The sequence below is a fragment of the Hyaena hyaena genome, unplaced genomic scaffold (assembly GCF_003009895.1).
Source record: "Hyaena hyaena isolate Hyena2069 unplaced genomic scaffold, ASM300989v1 scaffold_35, whole genome shotgun sequence".
Classification (NCBI taxonomy): Eukaryota; Metazoa; Chordata; class Mammalia; order Carnivora; family Hyaenidae; genus Hyaena; species Hyaena hyaena.
In genome coordinates this window covers 1,963,649-1,977,819 of record NW_024080667.1, presented here as the reverse complement: position 1 = coordinate 1,977,819, position 14,171 = coordinate 1,963,649, and the positions used below count along the sequence as shown (strand labels likewise).

The following is a 14,171-nucleotide window of genomic DNA, read 5'->3' as shown; positions in this document are numbered from 1 at the left end:
GGAGCCCAGAGGCGGTGGGCTGGTGCGCTTGAAGACAGCAGAAGGAAACTTAAAAATAAGCGAGGTCAGCTGAGAATGAAGCGAGGGATTATGATTTAAAGTAATTTTTTTAAAATGTTTTTAAAATGTTTTATTTATTTCTAGGAGAGAGAGAGAGACAGCGTGAGCAGGGGAGGGTCAGAGAGAGAGGGAGCCACAGAATGAAACAGGCTCCAGGCTCTGAGCTGGCAGTCAGCACAGAGCCCGACGCGGGGCTCGAACCCACGAACCGCGAGATCATGACCTAAGCGAAAGTCGGACGCTTAACCGACTAAGCCACCCAGGCGCCCCTAAAGTAATTTTTTTTTAAAGCAATGGTCTCCCTAAAGTCCTTTTAAGGCAGCCCGTTCCCAGACCACACCCTGGATTCCCTGCTCCTGATTCTGGGGGTGCGCGCAAGCACCAGCGCCGGGGAGTGCTGGGCTCAGCCCAGCCACTCTCTGAGAGCCAGGAGGATAGTGCTCCCTGTGGAGCACCCTGGGAAAACCGGCCATCACGAGCCTGTGCCAGACCCCGTGGCTGCTGGGAAATGTGGGTGGCACACTCCAGCAGGCCAAGAAATGCCTGACTCAGGGCATTTTAATTCGGGTTAGTTCCACTCTCTGCTCTGAGCTGCAGCCAGCTCTCTGTCTTCTCTGTCTCTCTTTCTCTTATAGACACAACCAAGACAATGTCTAGCTCTGTGGCTGGTACCAAAGAAATGCTTCCAGAATTGGTTCCTAATAGGTTAGCTCAAAGGTAGCAAGGAAAGATTACAAATGGCCGAAGGAAAATAAGATGGTTACCTGTGCCCTTCCTTCTCCCTCCCTGGCCAGTCGACACCAAGGAGGCGGAGACGCTGCCCAGCAAACAGATGGGAGGTCTGGAACCTGCTACCCACTCCCAGGGTGTTCGGGGCGGGGCAGCGGGAGGGCTGTGGGAGGGGCCCCATCCCCTATTTACAGAGCTGGATAAAAATCCCCTGCCTGAGCAAGGCGGGACAGACAGGGCTGTGAACCGGTGCCTGTGACCCGCCTGAAGGCTGCGGGGCTCCGGGCTGGGCCTGCCCCCTCCCTGCTTAGCACACAGAGCGCAGGAGAGTCAGGCTCCTCTGCCGCCCAGGAAACAGCCGCCGCCCTACGGGCTCCATGGAGACCAGGTATATTTAGACCAGGGAATGTTTAGAACGGCCTCAGCGGTTCCAGGAGGTGGAAATCCGAAAGCAGGAAGGGTGGGCTGACACCTGACCTCAACTCATCTCTTTTATAAATGAAGTCCATGATGGCCCTACTTACGTGGGCTCAACTCCAACTCAGAGCCCCCCTGAGCTGCAGGGTCACCTGGTCCCCGAGCTGCCCCTCACCTGATGCTGCTGCAGGTGCACTTTGGGCGAGGGACGAGTCTGGTGGAAAAGGAGAGGCCACTGCCTGCCTTGCCTTTGGAATTCTGTTTACAGTATGACTACTGGCAGCTCGGACTGGCCATGTAGCCCTCAGGGACACTGGCTCTAAGGCAGAGGTCAAGCCATGCGCTACCATTTCTTACCTACCTTTGGTGTTGGGGTGTCTCTAAACCTTGATGCCTGAACTACCCTGGAGAGGGACCCCACGAGGGTTCAGGGTTCATCCAACAGCAGAGATCCCTGGAGGAGGGGTGGTGTGGTTAGAACTACCCAATGCCCCGCCCCCACCCCCACCCCCGGGGAGCCCACCAAAACACTGTCCCACCCTCTGGTCTTGCACGAGCATTTTGCATCAGCTGCAGGCACAGACCCATGGATTTGGAGAGAAGACCAGTACGCATCCTCCATTCCCTCAAAAATAAGCCAGTAAAGCGGCACCTGGGTAGCTCAGCCGGTTAAGCGTCTGATATCGGCTCAGGTCACGATCTCATGGTTCGTGGGTTCGAGCCCCGCGTTGGGCTCTGTGCTGACAGCTGAGAGCCTGGAGCCTGCTTCGGATTCTGTCTCCCTCTCTCTCTGACCCTCCTCTGTTCATGCTCTGTCTCTCTCTGTCTCTCAATAATAAACAAACATTAAAAANCGGATTCTGTCTCCCTCTCTCTCTGACCCTCCTCTGTTCATGCTCTGTCTCTCTCTGTCTCTCAATAATAAACAAACATTAAAAAAAAAAAAAAAAGCCAGGAAACACAAACAAGGCAGGCAAGCTGGAGTCTTTTAAGCCTCAGTAAAACTTCCTAAGAATAATAATGCCTGACTCAAGGACTAGAAGGCCAGAGCCGACAGGTTTCTGTGCAGAATCTCCACTGGAATCTAAGGCAAGGCCGGTCCTGGCCTGGCTGAGGAATTTTGGAACCTAAGAGCCCAAGAACCCGCAGAATCACCTGGTCACACAGCGGAGTTTCCTGGGGGCTCCCATGGTCGGGGGGATGGTCAGAGTGGGGCTGTCAGTGAATCAAAGTTTGACTACTGGACACGCAGAGGGTAAGAAGATCCATCTCCCAGCCAGAACCCTCATTCTGTCCGCAGGGAGATTGGGGCCCAGGGGGGCAAAGACACTTCCTGCCCCTCCCGGCCAGGTGAGCTCGGACACCCCCCTAGCAGCTGTTCCTGGAGCCCCTTCTGCTTCCATCCCATCTGAGGATAAAGCGACACTCGGGGGTACCTGCCTTAACCATCCGCAAGTGCTCATCCCGAAGCCCTACTGAGGGGGGCGGGGCGGTAAGGGGCCTGGGGCCACTCCCAGGGCTCTGCAGAATGGGAGTTAGGGGTCTGGGGACAAGTCAGGAAGGTTCCAGATGCTCCCTCCTAAACATGAGCGTGTGAACAGAGGCTCTGGCCCGCCGGGGGTCGAACACTCCACCAACCCCAGGCAACCGCAAGGCTTATGACTCACAATCGGGATTTTAAAATCCCTAACCCGAGATCCCGCCCCACCTTAGCCTGAAATATACTTCATTCCCAGGGACCATCAATTACAATTAGGTTATAGAACCAGAGAACCTGGAAATCAGAAATCGCTGATACATAAGAGACAGAGGTCCTGCAGTTCAGATACGATCAGCACTTCCCAGTGCTCCTGCCCGGGAAGGCCTTGGGCCCAGGCTGGGTGGCACCCTCGGACTGACTGGCCCCACATGCAGACTCTCCCCGAAGGCTGTGCTGTTTGTTTGCCATGAGCCCCCACTGTTTCTTGAGCAAGATGAGTGAAATCAATGCTTCTTAACCATTTCTTTGCTACTAAATACACCCAATTATGCCGCTTCCTTTCCCATCGCCCAGATCGCTGCTCATTAACCCCTTTGCTGGAGTTGGTGAGCTCTCTGCTTTACTGACAGCTCATGGGAAAATATGCAGGGGGGAAAAGCTAAAAAAAAAAGCAGGTACTTGAATTATCTGTGGATTCCTTTTTGTTTTTTAATTGCTTTCTTTGGGGTGTTGAAGCAGTGATAGCAGAAGGCAGCTGGCCCTGTTAGGCACAGATCTTTTGGGTAATTTGATGAAATGTGGTTTCCAAAAGCAGTTAAATGCTTCTCTTTCCTAGAGGAAGAATGTCCCAGCCCCCAGTACTACGTTCGTTCTGCCTCTGAACACTGTACCGGGCGGGAATGCTGATGGCGAGCAGGACTGAGGACTCCTTTCAAAGTAGGGGCGGAAATGGAAGGAGTCCCTGCTAAGAGGTCGCTGGGCAAACACCAGGGACCTAGAAGCCAACCAATGGCCAGAAAGAACATTCGTCACTGGGATGGAGGCAGGGCCTGGGTTCTCAGTGTTCCACGGTCAGTGCCATGCGTGGCACTGGCAGGAAGAAGCGAGTTTCTCAAAGCCTCATTTCAGTTGGTCTCTCGAAGCCAGGGAGCCCTCACTGGTTCTGCATTCGCCTCTCACTTCCCCTTTCCTCTGCTGTACCTGCAACGTGACTTCATGAATGCGTCCCTCACTCGACAACCATTTTGTTGCTACAGAAAATGGCACCCAGTCACAGTCTAGATCAAAATACGAGGTTTTGAGGACACTGCCGGGGGTGGGGGGTTGGGGGTGGGGGTGGGGGGACCGTGCCTCCATCCCATGCAACACAGTCAGAGACGAGGGGCTGGAAACGTAAGCTCAGGGTTAGGAGAGAGGACAAGAACTCCATGGATGACAAATCCGTAATGGCTATTAAAGGGCAGCCATTGTGATCTGCTGACTGACTGTCTTCTAGAATGGCAGCCCCAGGGAGCAGGGGCTTGCTGGGCTCTCTTCACTGCCAGTTCACAGTGGCTTGAAGAGTACTCAGCACATCAGCCACTCAATTATTTGTTCAGTGGACCCAGGCTTTCAAGGAGGACTGGCCCACGAGACGGACGCAAGAGGATGGATTATCTGTTATAATTTCAAGACGGACATGATGGGGACAGAGAAGGCCCAGAGGAATGGAAAGAGCGGGGCGCCTGGGTGGCTCAGTGGGTAGAGCGTCCGACTTTGGCTCAGGTCATGATCTCGCAGTTCATGGGTTCAAGCCCCGCGTCGGGCTCTGTGCTGACAGCTAGCTCAGAGCCTGGAGCCTGTTTCGGATTCTGTATCTTCCTCTCTCTTTGACCCTCTCCTGCTCACGCTGTCTCTCTTTCTCAGAAATAAATAAAACATTAAAAAAAAAAAAAAAAAGAAATGGAAAGAGCAACAGCCAGAAGCACAGTTCGAATCCAGCTCTGCCCTTCATGAGTGTCACACTCCTGGGCAAGTTCCTTCTCTCAACCTCATGTCCCTCAGGGATGAGACAGGGCTCGCAGCCTCTCCTGCAGGTTTGCCGTGAGCCTGACCGAGGGGATGCGTGTAACCAGCAGGCGCTGAAGGAACATGGAGGAGGGACTCCCCTGTTACTAGCACCTTGCTACCTCCCGTACCCTTGGCCATTGCGTGCCTGGTAGCCTGTAACACCCAGAACAAAGAACCTAGGGAGAAAGTGTGGCCAGAGGTTGACGACTCACTTAAGCTTGGAGATTTTTGTGGCTTTCAAGTCCACATTAGTCCCTTCCTGTTCTCATGGGTTACCAGGTTTCTCAGAATCAGTGAGTCCCAACCCTTAAGGACAGTTGATCACGAAAGAGAGGTGATTCTAGGAAACTAGCACTTCCTTCCTTACGTATTTCTATAATGCTCGTCAAGCACTCGAGCAAAGGGGGAGAAGCTAGATTGTGTGGCAGGGCCAGCTGCCTCGGGACCCTGCATCATCGCAACGACCAACAGGCCAAGGACCGGAGCTTTTAGACAGGGGACTGAGCTCCAGACAAAGGGGCTCTTCCAGAAACTGTCCATATGCTCCTGCCTCAAGGGGAGGTTCTAGCACATTCACACCTTAAGCGAGCAGAGCAGCCGTAAGGAGGACAGGGCTGGAAAGGAAAGTTCACCCAAACCAACCGGCCCTGTTGCCTCATTCAGACCCTCACAGAGGGGGGCCGGAGGCGCGGATGTGGTTGCTCCACACTGCACGGTACCTCCATGTCCCCCCCTCAGGCACCTGCTTCGTGGTGTCTCAGCAACCCCCACCCCACCCCGCCCAGGAAAAGAGCCCCGTTGCTTTCCTTGGACCTAAGGGAACCGCCAGCCTCAATGGCATCACCCTCGTGCCACGGTGGTGAATCCTGACGCTCGAGGTGAACCCCAAAGACTCAAGGGGGGAGATCGACCCACCCCAGAGCCCCCCAGTGCCCACCGCTGGCAGCCTCCTTCCTACAGCATTCGTGCTCCGAGTGTCCCCCCTCATTCCTTCCACGTTCAAACCTGTCTTGACCACTTGTTAGTTCGCAGGCCAAACAGTCTCGTCAGCTAGAGCAGATCTGCAATTCTGCTGGCATTTCTCGTCACACGGGGCTCCAGCTGTGGGAGCTCTGAACGGGACCCCAGGAATCCCCACCGCTCCAGCCGAACTCCGGAGTGTTGACCGCACCGCAGGGACGACAGCGTCAGGCTGTAGCCTCACCCAGCTGAACAGGGGGCCTGCTGCCACCAGACGGCCGCCTGGCTTCCCTCCAACCCCAGGTGCAGGCGGGTTTCTGCCCAGCCTCCAGTCATCAAAGAGGTCTGGACAGGCCTCGTGCTAGAGCCTAGAGCCAAGAGCCATGGAGAAAGAGAGGGCCCGGGGTGTTCTGTGACGGGATAGGGAGACCCACAACGTCACAAGACTTCAGATGGAAACCTAATGTGAGAGAAGCATTTTGTATAAGGAAAAACCATACCTTAAAACCAATTTTTTTTAATTAAAAAAAAGGGGGGGACTCCTAGGTGGCTCAGTCAGTTGGGCATATGACTTTGGCTCAGGTCATGATCTCACGGTTTGTGAGTTCGAGCCCCGCGTCGGGCTCTGTGCCGACAGCTCAGAGCCTGGAGCCTGTCTTTTGATTCTGTGTCTCCCTCTCTCTCTGCCCCTCCCTCACCCATGCTCTGTCTCTCTTTCTTTCAAAATTAAGTAAACGTTAAAAAAAAATTTTTTTTTAAGTGTGTGGGGATATTAGTTTATTTAGATCTCTGCCCCAGTGACTCAGGTCATTGGGGGATTTTCAGAACTCTTCAGATTTTTAAACTCTTAAGAGTTTTTCCATGAAGCCTGAGAGAACAAAACTATTGATTGAAACCCAATGGTCAATATACTTCCCACATGTATCTAAATACAAGGACTTCTCTAGAAATCAGCTGCCCTAACTAATATTTAACGCACTGGCACATCTAACCTACCTGAAGGGTGGGAAAAGCCTTCCGCCCTCACCAGCTTTTCAGCTGCACTGACAGGCTAGGCTGAGTGTGCCGCCTCCCGCTGGGAGACCCTGCTCCAGGTGCCTGGCCAGAAACACCATCTCACTGCGGGCCTACACTGGAGGGGCAGCACGTGTGCCCAAACTGAGGTGGGAGGGAGACCTACGTTGTCCCAGATGAGGGAAAGTTGTCATGACCCAGGAGCATTCATTCCCTAGAAGGTTACTTCATTAAAGTCCATTTATTCACCCTGTCTAATGAAAGCAGAATTGGGGCTGAAGAGACAGAGAATGGGGGCCACTTACTGTTTATTTTACATATTTCTGAGCTCTTTGTGTGTTTTAAAAGTTTATTTATTTATTTTGAGAGAGAGAGAGTGAGCACAAGCAGGGGAAGGGCAGAGAGAGAGAGAATCCCAAGCAGGCCCTGTGCTGTCAGCACAGAGCCCCACATGGGGCTCGATCCCATGAACCGTGAGACCATGACCTGAGCTAAAATCCAGAGTCGGATGCTTAACCAACTGAGCCACCCAGGTGCCCCTCTTTTTGTGCTTTTTATTTTATTTTATTTTTTAAAAAATTTTTTAATGTTTTATTTTATTTTTTTAAATGTTTTTATTTATTTTTGAGAGAGAGGGATCATGAGTGGGAGAAGGCCAGAGAGAGAGGGAGACAGAACTGGAAGGAGGCTCCAGCCTGACACGGGGCTCGAACCCACGAACTGCGAGATCATGACTTGAGCTGAAGTCGACCGCTTAACCAGCTGAGCCACCCAGGCGCCCCTCTTTTTGTGCTTTTTAAAAACAACTGTTCATTTTCTTAGAATACTGTCCCATACTCTCACCCTAGTCAGTGTCCCTTACTGGATGTGACATCACCTCCGTAGGTCAGTCTTCTCTGGTCAGCTGCTCTATAGCAAACTCCACTGCCAACTCTCTGTCTCACTATCCTGCCTTGTGCCTTCATACCGCTAATCACAATGTGGAATCATCGCTGAGATGGTTTGTCTAGTGATTCATCAGCTTGCCCCTCTCACTGAAGTATCCACTCCAAGACACCAGGGATCTTATCTGCCTTGCTCCTTGCTACCCCCCTACCCCGGGGTCTGGGACCGTGGCAGGGACTTCTGGGGGACACCCAGTGAGTATTTTTGAAATATGTGGACACTTGACGGATTTACAAATGTCCGTATTCATCCCGCCGGCCTGGTGTACCAAAAACACAGTTACAACCGAGATGTGATTAGCTGTAGGCCCGGGCACACTGATTTCTCTCAAAGCGAGCCCTGGCCTACCCTGAGGAGGGCTGTCTATGGGTGCGCGATGCACATGCGAAGCGCGGCCTGCCAAACTCAGCCCGCTTTGGGAAATAAAGGTTTCTGGAGCTTCTCTCATCCATGGATGATGGCCTGTCCGTGGTTGCTTCTGAGCTACAGGGGCAGCACTGAGTAGCTGCGGCATACAGGGGCAGCACTGAGTAGCTGCGGCAAAGGCCACGTGGGCTGAAAATACTACCACCTGGCAGTTTACGAAAAAGTCTGACACGCCCCGAAGAAACAGAGGAGTGTGGTCTGAGGCTCCGGCTGCAAACCCCACGGGCGCACTCTGCGGCGTTCACACGGACACCTGCTCGGGGTGGTGGCAGCTCGTGTTCTACGCGGGCCTTGTCATGAGCCACGCATTGTGCTAAGTGACAGAAGCGTATCATCCCCTGTGATTTAACTCTCACGATGACACACTGCTGATGCTCTTGGAGGTGCAGTAATTTGCCGGGGTCAAGGAGGTCAAGTGCCAAAGCCAGAAGTCAGACCCAGACCCGGGCCGGGCACGTCTGTAAGCCGCACGCGGATCCACCATGTTGCGCAGCCTCCATGCAAAGCGCTTTCCAGCCACATCTAGCAGAACCCCAGAGGGGTCTTAAGACTGGTCTGTCTCCTCGCTGGCCTCAGAAGATGACCTGGACGTCCCCATGTCCTTGGGGACGTTTAGGCGGGTCCTTCTAACCTAACTGCCCACTTCCTCTCTTTCTCTGAATTCTACCAATCTGTCAAGTCTCAGTGAAGCCCTCCTTCTCCGAGAGCTTCTTCCTGCCCTAGTTATTTTTTCAATTCTCCCTCCAACCAACACACAGACTGTTGGGAGACAGAGGCTGCTCCTCACTGACACTGTGCATGCAGTGTCATCAGACACTTGCGCTTCTCAAAAACAAAACAGAACTCTCATAGAAACCACTGCCTTCCCTCCCCTGGAGCAGATGCTATCTAGTAGAACCACATGCCAGTTCAAAATGCCAACGCTGTCTGTGACTCAGCCATCTCTCTTTATTAACAAATCAGCAACCACGGGCTTTATTATCTGCACTGGGGATGTGTCTGCCTTCTCTCCCTTTCCAGAACACAGGGAACTTGCTTTTCATTGTTACTATTTTCCTTTAGCTGTGCTCTTAAACTCTGGAATTGTCTCTAACCACCAGGAACCTTGTCTTCAGATCAAAATACGGTATCCCCTGGATCCAGGCGGGATTGTAGCCTATGTCACCTTCTGGGTGACAGTGCACGGTCCTGATCACAAAACCGAAGTGGGAGAAGAGCTGAATTCAACAATACTGCTTGGGGACAGTGGTTACACCTGGAGGTGTAGTTTCTGGAAGGGGAAAAAGAACAGGGGGCTTCTGGAGGATGGGTTATGCTCTGTTTCTCGATCCAGGGGCTGGATACATGGATCTGTTCACACTGTGAGAATTCATTCAGCTGCACCCTTAGGAGTGGAAGTATACTCTATTGTCTGCAGGTATGCTCTATTTCAATAAAAAGTTCTAAAATGCCCTCTGCACGGGGTGCTTGGGAGACTCAGCCGGTTAAGTGTTCAACTTTGGCTCAGGTCATGATCTCATAGTTCGTGGGTTCGAGCCTCACATCGGGCTCTGTGCTGACAGCTCAGAGCCTGGAGCCTGTTTCAGATTCTGTGTCTCCCTCTCTCTCTGACCCTCCCCTTCTCATGCTGTCTCTCTCTCAGAAATAAATAAAAAATATATATATTAAAAAAATTGGAAAACTAGGGGCGCCTGGGTGGCTTAGTCGGTTAAGCGTCCGACTTTCGCTTAGGTCATGATCTCGCGGTTCGTGGGTTCGAGCCCCGCGTTGGGCTCTGTGCTGACTGCCAGCTCGGAGCCTGGAGCCTGTTTCAGTCTGTGACTCCCTCTCTCTCTGACCTTCCCCTGCTCACGCTGTCTCTCTCTCTCTCTCCTAGAAATAAATAAAAATATTTAAAAAAAAATTGGAAAACTTATAAAAAAAATAAAATAAAAATAAAATGCCCTCTGCAAACATAGAAATGCACAATGGCTCTTATGACACATCTCATTTTCTTCATGCAACATCCTTATAAACAGATCAGCAAGCCCATTTTACAGGATGAAAGAAGAAAAGGCGAAGCAACTCTCGAGGTGCTAAATAACATATTTAGTTGACACTGGTGTCCAAGGACACACGTGACCCCAAGACCGCCAGCCCTCCACGCCTACGGCTGCAGCCGATCCGATTCCTATTGGGAGCAGACCCTCCAATTCAGAAAAACCAAGCGCTTCGTGATGCAAGAGTATCAAACAGTTCCCTGAAACATGGCACACCAAGGAAGTGGGTAACACTTCCAGATGATGTTGTATAACAGCCCTTAGGTGGCGAGACTCTTCGCCACATCTTCAGACCTCGTACAAGGGAGGAACTGGGTCTCCCACAAACAGAAAAAGCTACCATTTGTGCTACCAGACTGAATGTCTGTGTCCCTCTCCCCAAATTCACAGGCTGAAATCCTAACCCCAAATGTGAAGGTATTAGGAGGCAGGGCCTTAGGGACGTGCTGCGGTCCCGAGGGTGGAGTCCTCACGCAAGGGATTAATGCCCTCATGACAGAGACCCAGGCGAGCTCCCTTGGGCTTCCCCCATGTGAGGAAGCAGGGAGAAGTTAGGGCTGCAACCGGAAGAGGGCACTCACTAGGACCCCACCACCTTTTCAGGCTTCCAGCATCCAGAACTGTGACAAATGCGTTTCTGTTGTTTATAAGCCCCCCAGTCTATGGCAGTTTGGTACAGCGACCCAAACAGGCTACGACAACTTACTAAGACTGGCTTGAGCGCCTTGCTAACCATTCTACAGATACGCTCTTACAATGACCCTAACTTTATCCCTGCCTTATAGATGAGAAAAAGGAGGCCTGGAAAGGTTAAGGAACCCACCTAAGGTTCCATGGTTACTAATAGGCAGGGCAGGGGTGCAACCCAGGCAGCCACACTCCAGAACCCACATTCTTAACCGTGATGCTACTCATGCCTTTGGCTGTGATGCACCCAGGGACGGGTTTCCAGTTCGAAGTGTGGGTCTTCTGTCTTCCCGCATGCGTCGCGTGTGCCTGCCCAACGTGGACAATTACAAGAATCTCGACAGGTACACCCACCTCCTTCGTGAATGGCAGCCTGATTTACAGAGTGAATCGCCACCTTCAAAAGACTGGCGCTCACACCAATGACGGTGTCCATGCCTGGCCCCTTGCTACCAGGACTTTCCCCATTCATTCTGGAACTCCAAAGACCAAGTCCACCGGAAGCCACGATCGGCCCAGATTAGGTTAGAACCCCCCAAGGTCTTCCTTTGTCTTCCGTGACGAAAGATCTATTGCTTTTTAATAAAGTACTTGCTTATCCCGCACTCCTTAGGTAAGCAAAAAGTATACCCCAACTGCATCAGCAAAGCTCGGGAAAAGTAAACAGAACTTCTGTCGGCCAACTGCAATGTTCCCTTTCGTTGTGCTTTTAGAGGAACATTTCACTAGGTGCACTTTGAATCCACTTTTCTTTTAAGCCACATCGATCTCTATGAAAGGTAAAATTGCTTGCCTATGTCACTTTTGAAGAATTTAAGTGTGTGTGTGGGGGAAGCTATTTAAATATAATAGTTGATTTAATCCATTCTCTTCATTTTGGTTTGTTGAACTAGAATAATCTGATGAACCTCCCGCCCCCCCCCCCCCCAAATAATCCCCAGTTTCCAAGAGGGATCAGGTGAGGAAAGAACTCAAATTAGGGCGGGGGGGCGGGGGAGGATCCAACCACCTTCTTTAAGTGACTGTCAGTTCTGGTTTGGTGTTAAGGGGACAGGACCCTTTTCCAGATAAGCTTAGTTCCTCATACATACGGTGACACATCCTTCATAAGTAGTATTTTTTCCTACGGGCAGCCTGGGCAACGATGTCTACTGCACGGAGCCCCGCAGAGCAGGGTGTCCGTGTGTTCCCCCAAGTTCCGTGGGTCCCCCTCCAAACTGCAGTCCCCAGGCACTCGGGGTTCTCGGGCCGAGCCCCGAAACGAGCCTCTGCACGCCGCCGTCCCTGAGCAAGAGGAGGCAGGGAACTTCCCAGGACCAGAGTCAACTAGAACCCAGAACCGGAGACGCGGAGCCTGCTTATGCCGGACCCCTCGGGAGACCCCGCAAACAGGCGCTTGTTTGCGGGCTGGGGTGCGTCGTGTCCCGGCCCCGCGGAGTGACGCAGGGCCCCCGCCGGCCGGTGGCAGCTCTGGGGATGCTGACCTCAACTTTGTTCTTTAAAAATAGCTGGGAGGCCGCGGGGCTCACGTGAGCGGCCCCACTTCCCCCGCACCCGCCCGGCGGCTCCCGGGGTCGCACAGGGGAAGGGCGGTGTCCCCGAGCCCCCGGCGACAGGACGGACCCCCTGGCCCCGGAGGGCGGGGAGGGTAGCCGGGGGCGCCGGAAGGGGTCGGGGCGTGGGGGTGGGGGGTCGGGGGGCCGACCCGGCCGCGGGGAGCAGGCCTCGCTCACCTTCTTCACCGACAGCGAGATGTTCTCCAGGATCCGGTCCTTCACCTCCCGCGGCTCCATGGCGCCGCCGCCGCCGCCGCCGCCGCCCCGCCGCCGCCGCTTCCCGCGCCGGGGGCCCGGGGCCGCCGCCAACCGCTGCCGCCGGCCGTGCGGGGGCTCCGTCGTGCCGGCCGCGGGGCCCGGCGCCCGCCGCCCGGCCCTCGCCTCGCCCGGCCCCTCGCTCCGCCGCGGCCAGGCGGCTCCGGAGCGCGGCCGGCGGGGAAGAGGCCGCGGGCTGTGCGCGGCGGCGGCGGCGGCGGCAGCGGCGGCGGCGGCGGCAGGAACTGATGTCAGGCGGGGCGGCGCCAAGGCCGGCCGTCGGGCTGGGGCGCCCGCGCCCGGGGACCCGCCGGACCCCGCGTCGCCGTCCCCGGTCCCGCAGCCCCTCCGGCCGGGGACGCCCGGGCCCCCCGCAGACCCTGGGCCCCCGCGCCCCAGCCCTTGTCGGCTCACGGCCCCTCGGGCCGGGGTCCGCGGAAGCCCCCTCAGCCCGGGGACCCCCGGGTCCCCCCAGACCGTGGGCCCCCCGCCCCGCCCTTGCCAGCCCACAGACCCAGGTCTCCCGGCCCTCCTCAGCGACCCCGAGCCCCTCCACCCTGTCCGGCCGGGGCCCTCGGAGTCCCCCACAGATCTCAGGGACCTGGACAAGCCGCCCCCGCTAGCCAGCGACATCCCTCAGCCCACAGACCCCACCAGGACCCTCCCTTTCCTCGGCCCAGAAGCCCCTGCCATGGGGCGTGGGGAGGGTTGTGAGACGCCCTCACCCCAGAGACCCAGGGCCCCTGGCTTCTGGCAGCTTGGAGCCCCTGCACCCCCACCTCGACCTCCCCAGAGACCCCCACCCTCCAGCCCTCTCTGGCCGCCCTGACCCTCACCCGCCCTGAGAAGCCAGTCCGTCTCCTCAGTTCCCCACTCTCCTGCCCAGTCCTAAACTTTAAGGCCATTTCAGGTCCCTGGGGCTCCTCCCCACCTCCAAAACACACCCTCTGCACTTCCCCTCCAGTCGCAACACCCACTCTGATTCTTACCCATATCTCATCTCTTTGGTGGGTCCACAGACCCTGGGGGCCCCAAACGCCTCAGCCCTGAAACCGGCCATAACAATTCCCCTTATCCCCGCATGCACCCCTCTCCAAATGCCTCGTCTCTTAAAGCCACCTACATTTAGAGCTCTCAGTCTCCTACCTGGCTCATTTAGCTCATTTGGTCTCCAAATAAATATATCCTGATACATCCATTAGTCCTGCCTTTTTTTGTTTTTTCTTTTTTCTTTTTAAGTCAATATATTGGGGCACTTGGTTGAACAGTCCTCTCCTGATTTCAGCTCAGGTCATGATCCTAGTCTCTTGAATCATGCCCGGTGTCCAGCTCCATACTGAGCTTGCAGCCTACTTGGGATTATCTATCTTCCTCTCCCTCTGCCCCTCTTCCCTACTTGTACTTTCTCTCTCTCTCTCTCTCTCTCTCTGTCAAACAAAAAAAGTCAATCTATATTATTTTTTCTCACTTTATGAAACTGAGATGTAATTGACAAATAACATTAGTTTCAGGTGTACAACATGATTTGATATTTGTATATTGTGGACTGATCAG

The 14,171-nt window shown here is 54.2% G+C and overlaps 1 protein-coding gene across 1 annotated transcript in view; it reads right to left on the bottom strand.

Moving 5' to 3' along the window:
- PLEKHM2 (pleckstrin homology and RUN domain containing M2) overlaps positions 1 to 13,265 on the bottom strand; it is a 35,653-nt gene extending 22,388 nt beyond the window's left edge. The window contains exon 1 of the mRNA XM_039228981.1: positions 12,540 to 13,265. Within this exon, the coding sequence (XP_039084912.1) occupies positions 12,540 to 13,250 (711 nt within the window). The 5' untranslated portion in view covers positions 13,251 to 13,265. The remainder of the gene's footprint in view (positions 1 to 12,539) is intronic.
- Between the last annotated feature and the right edge of the window lie 906 nt (positions 13,266 to 14,171).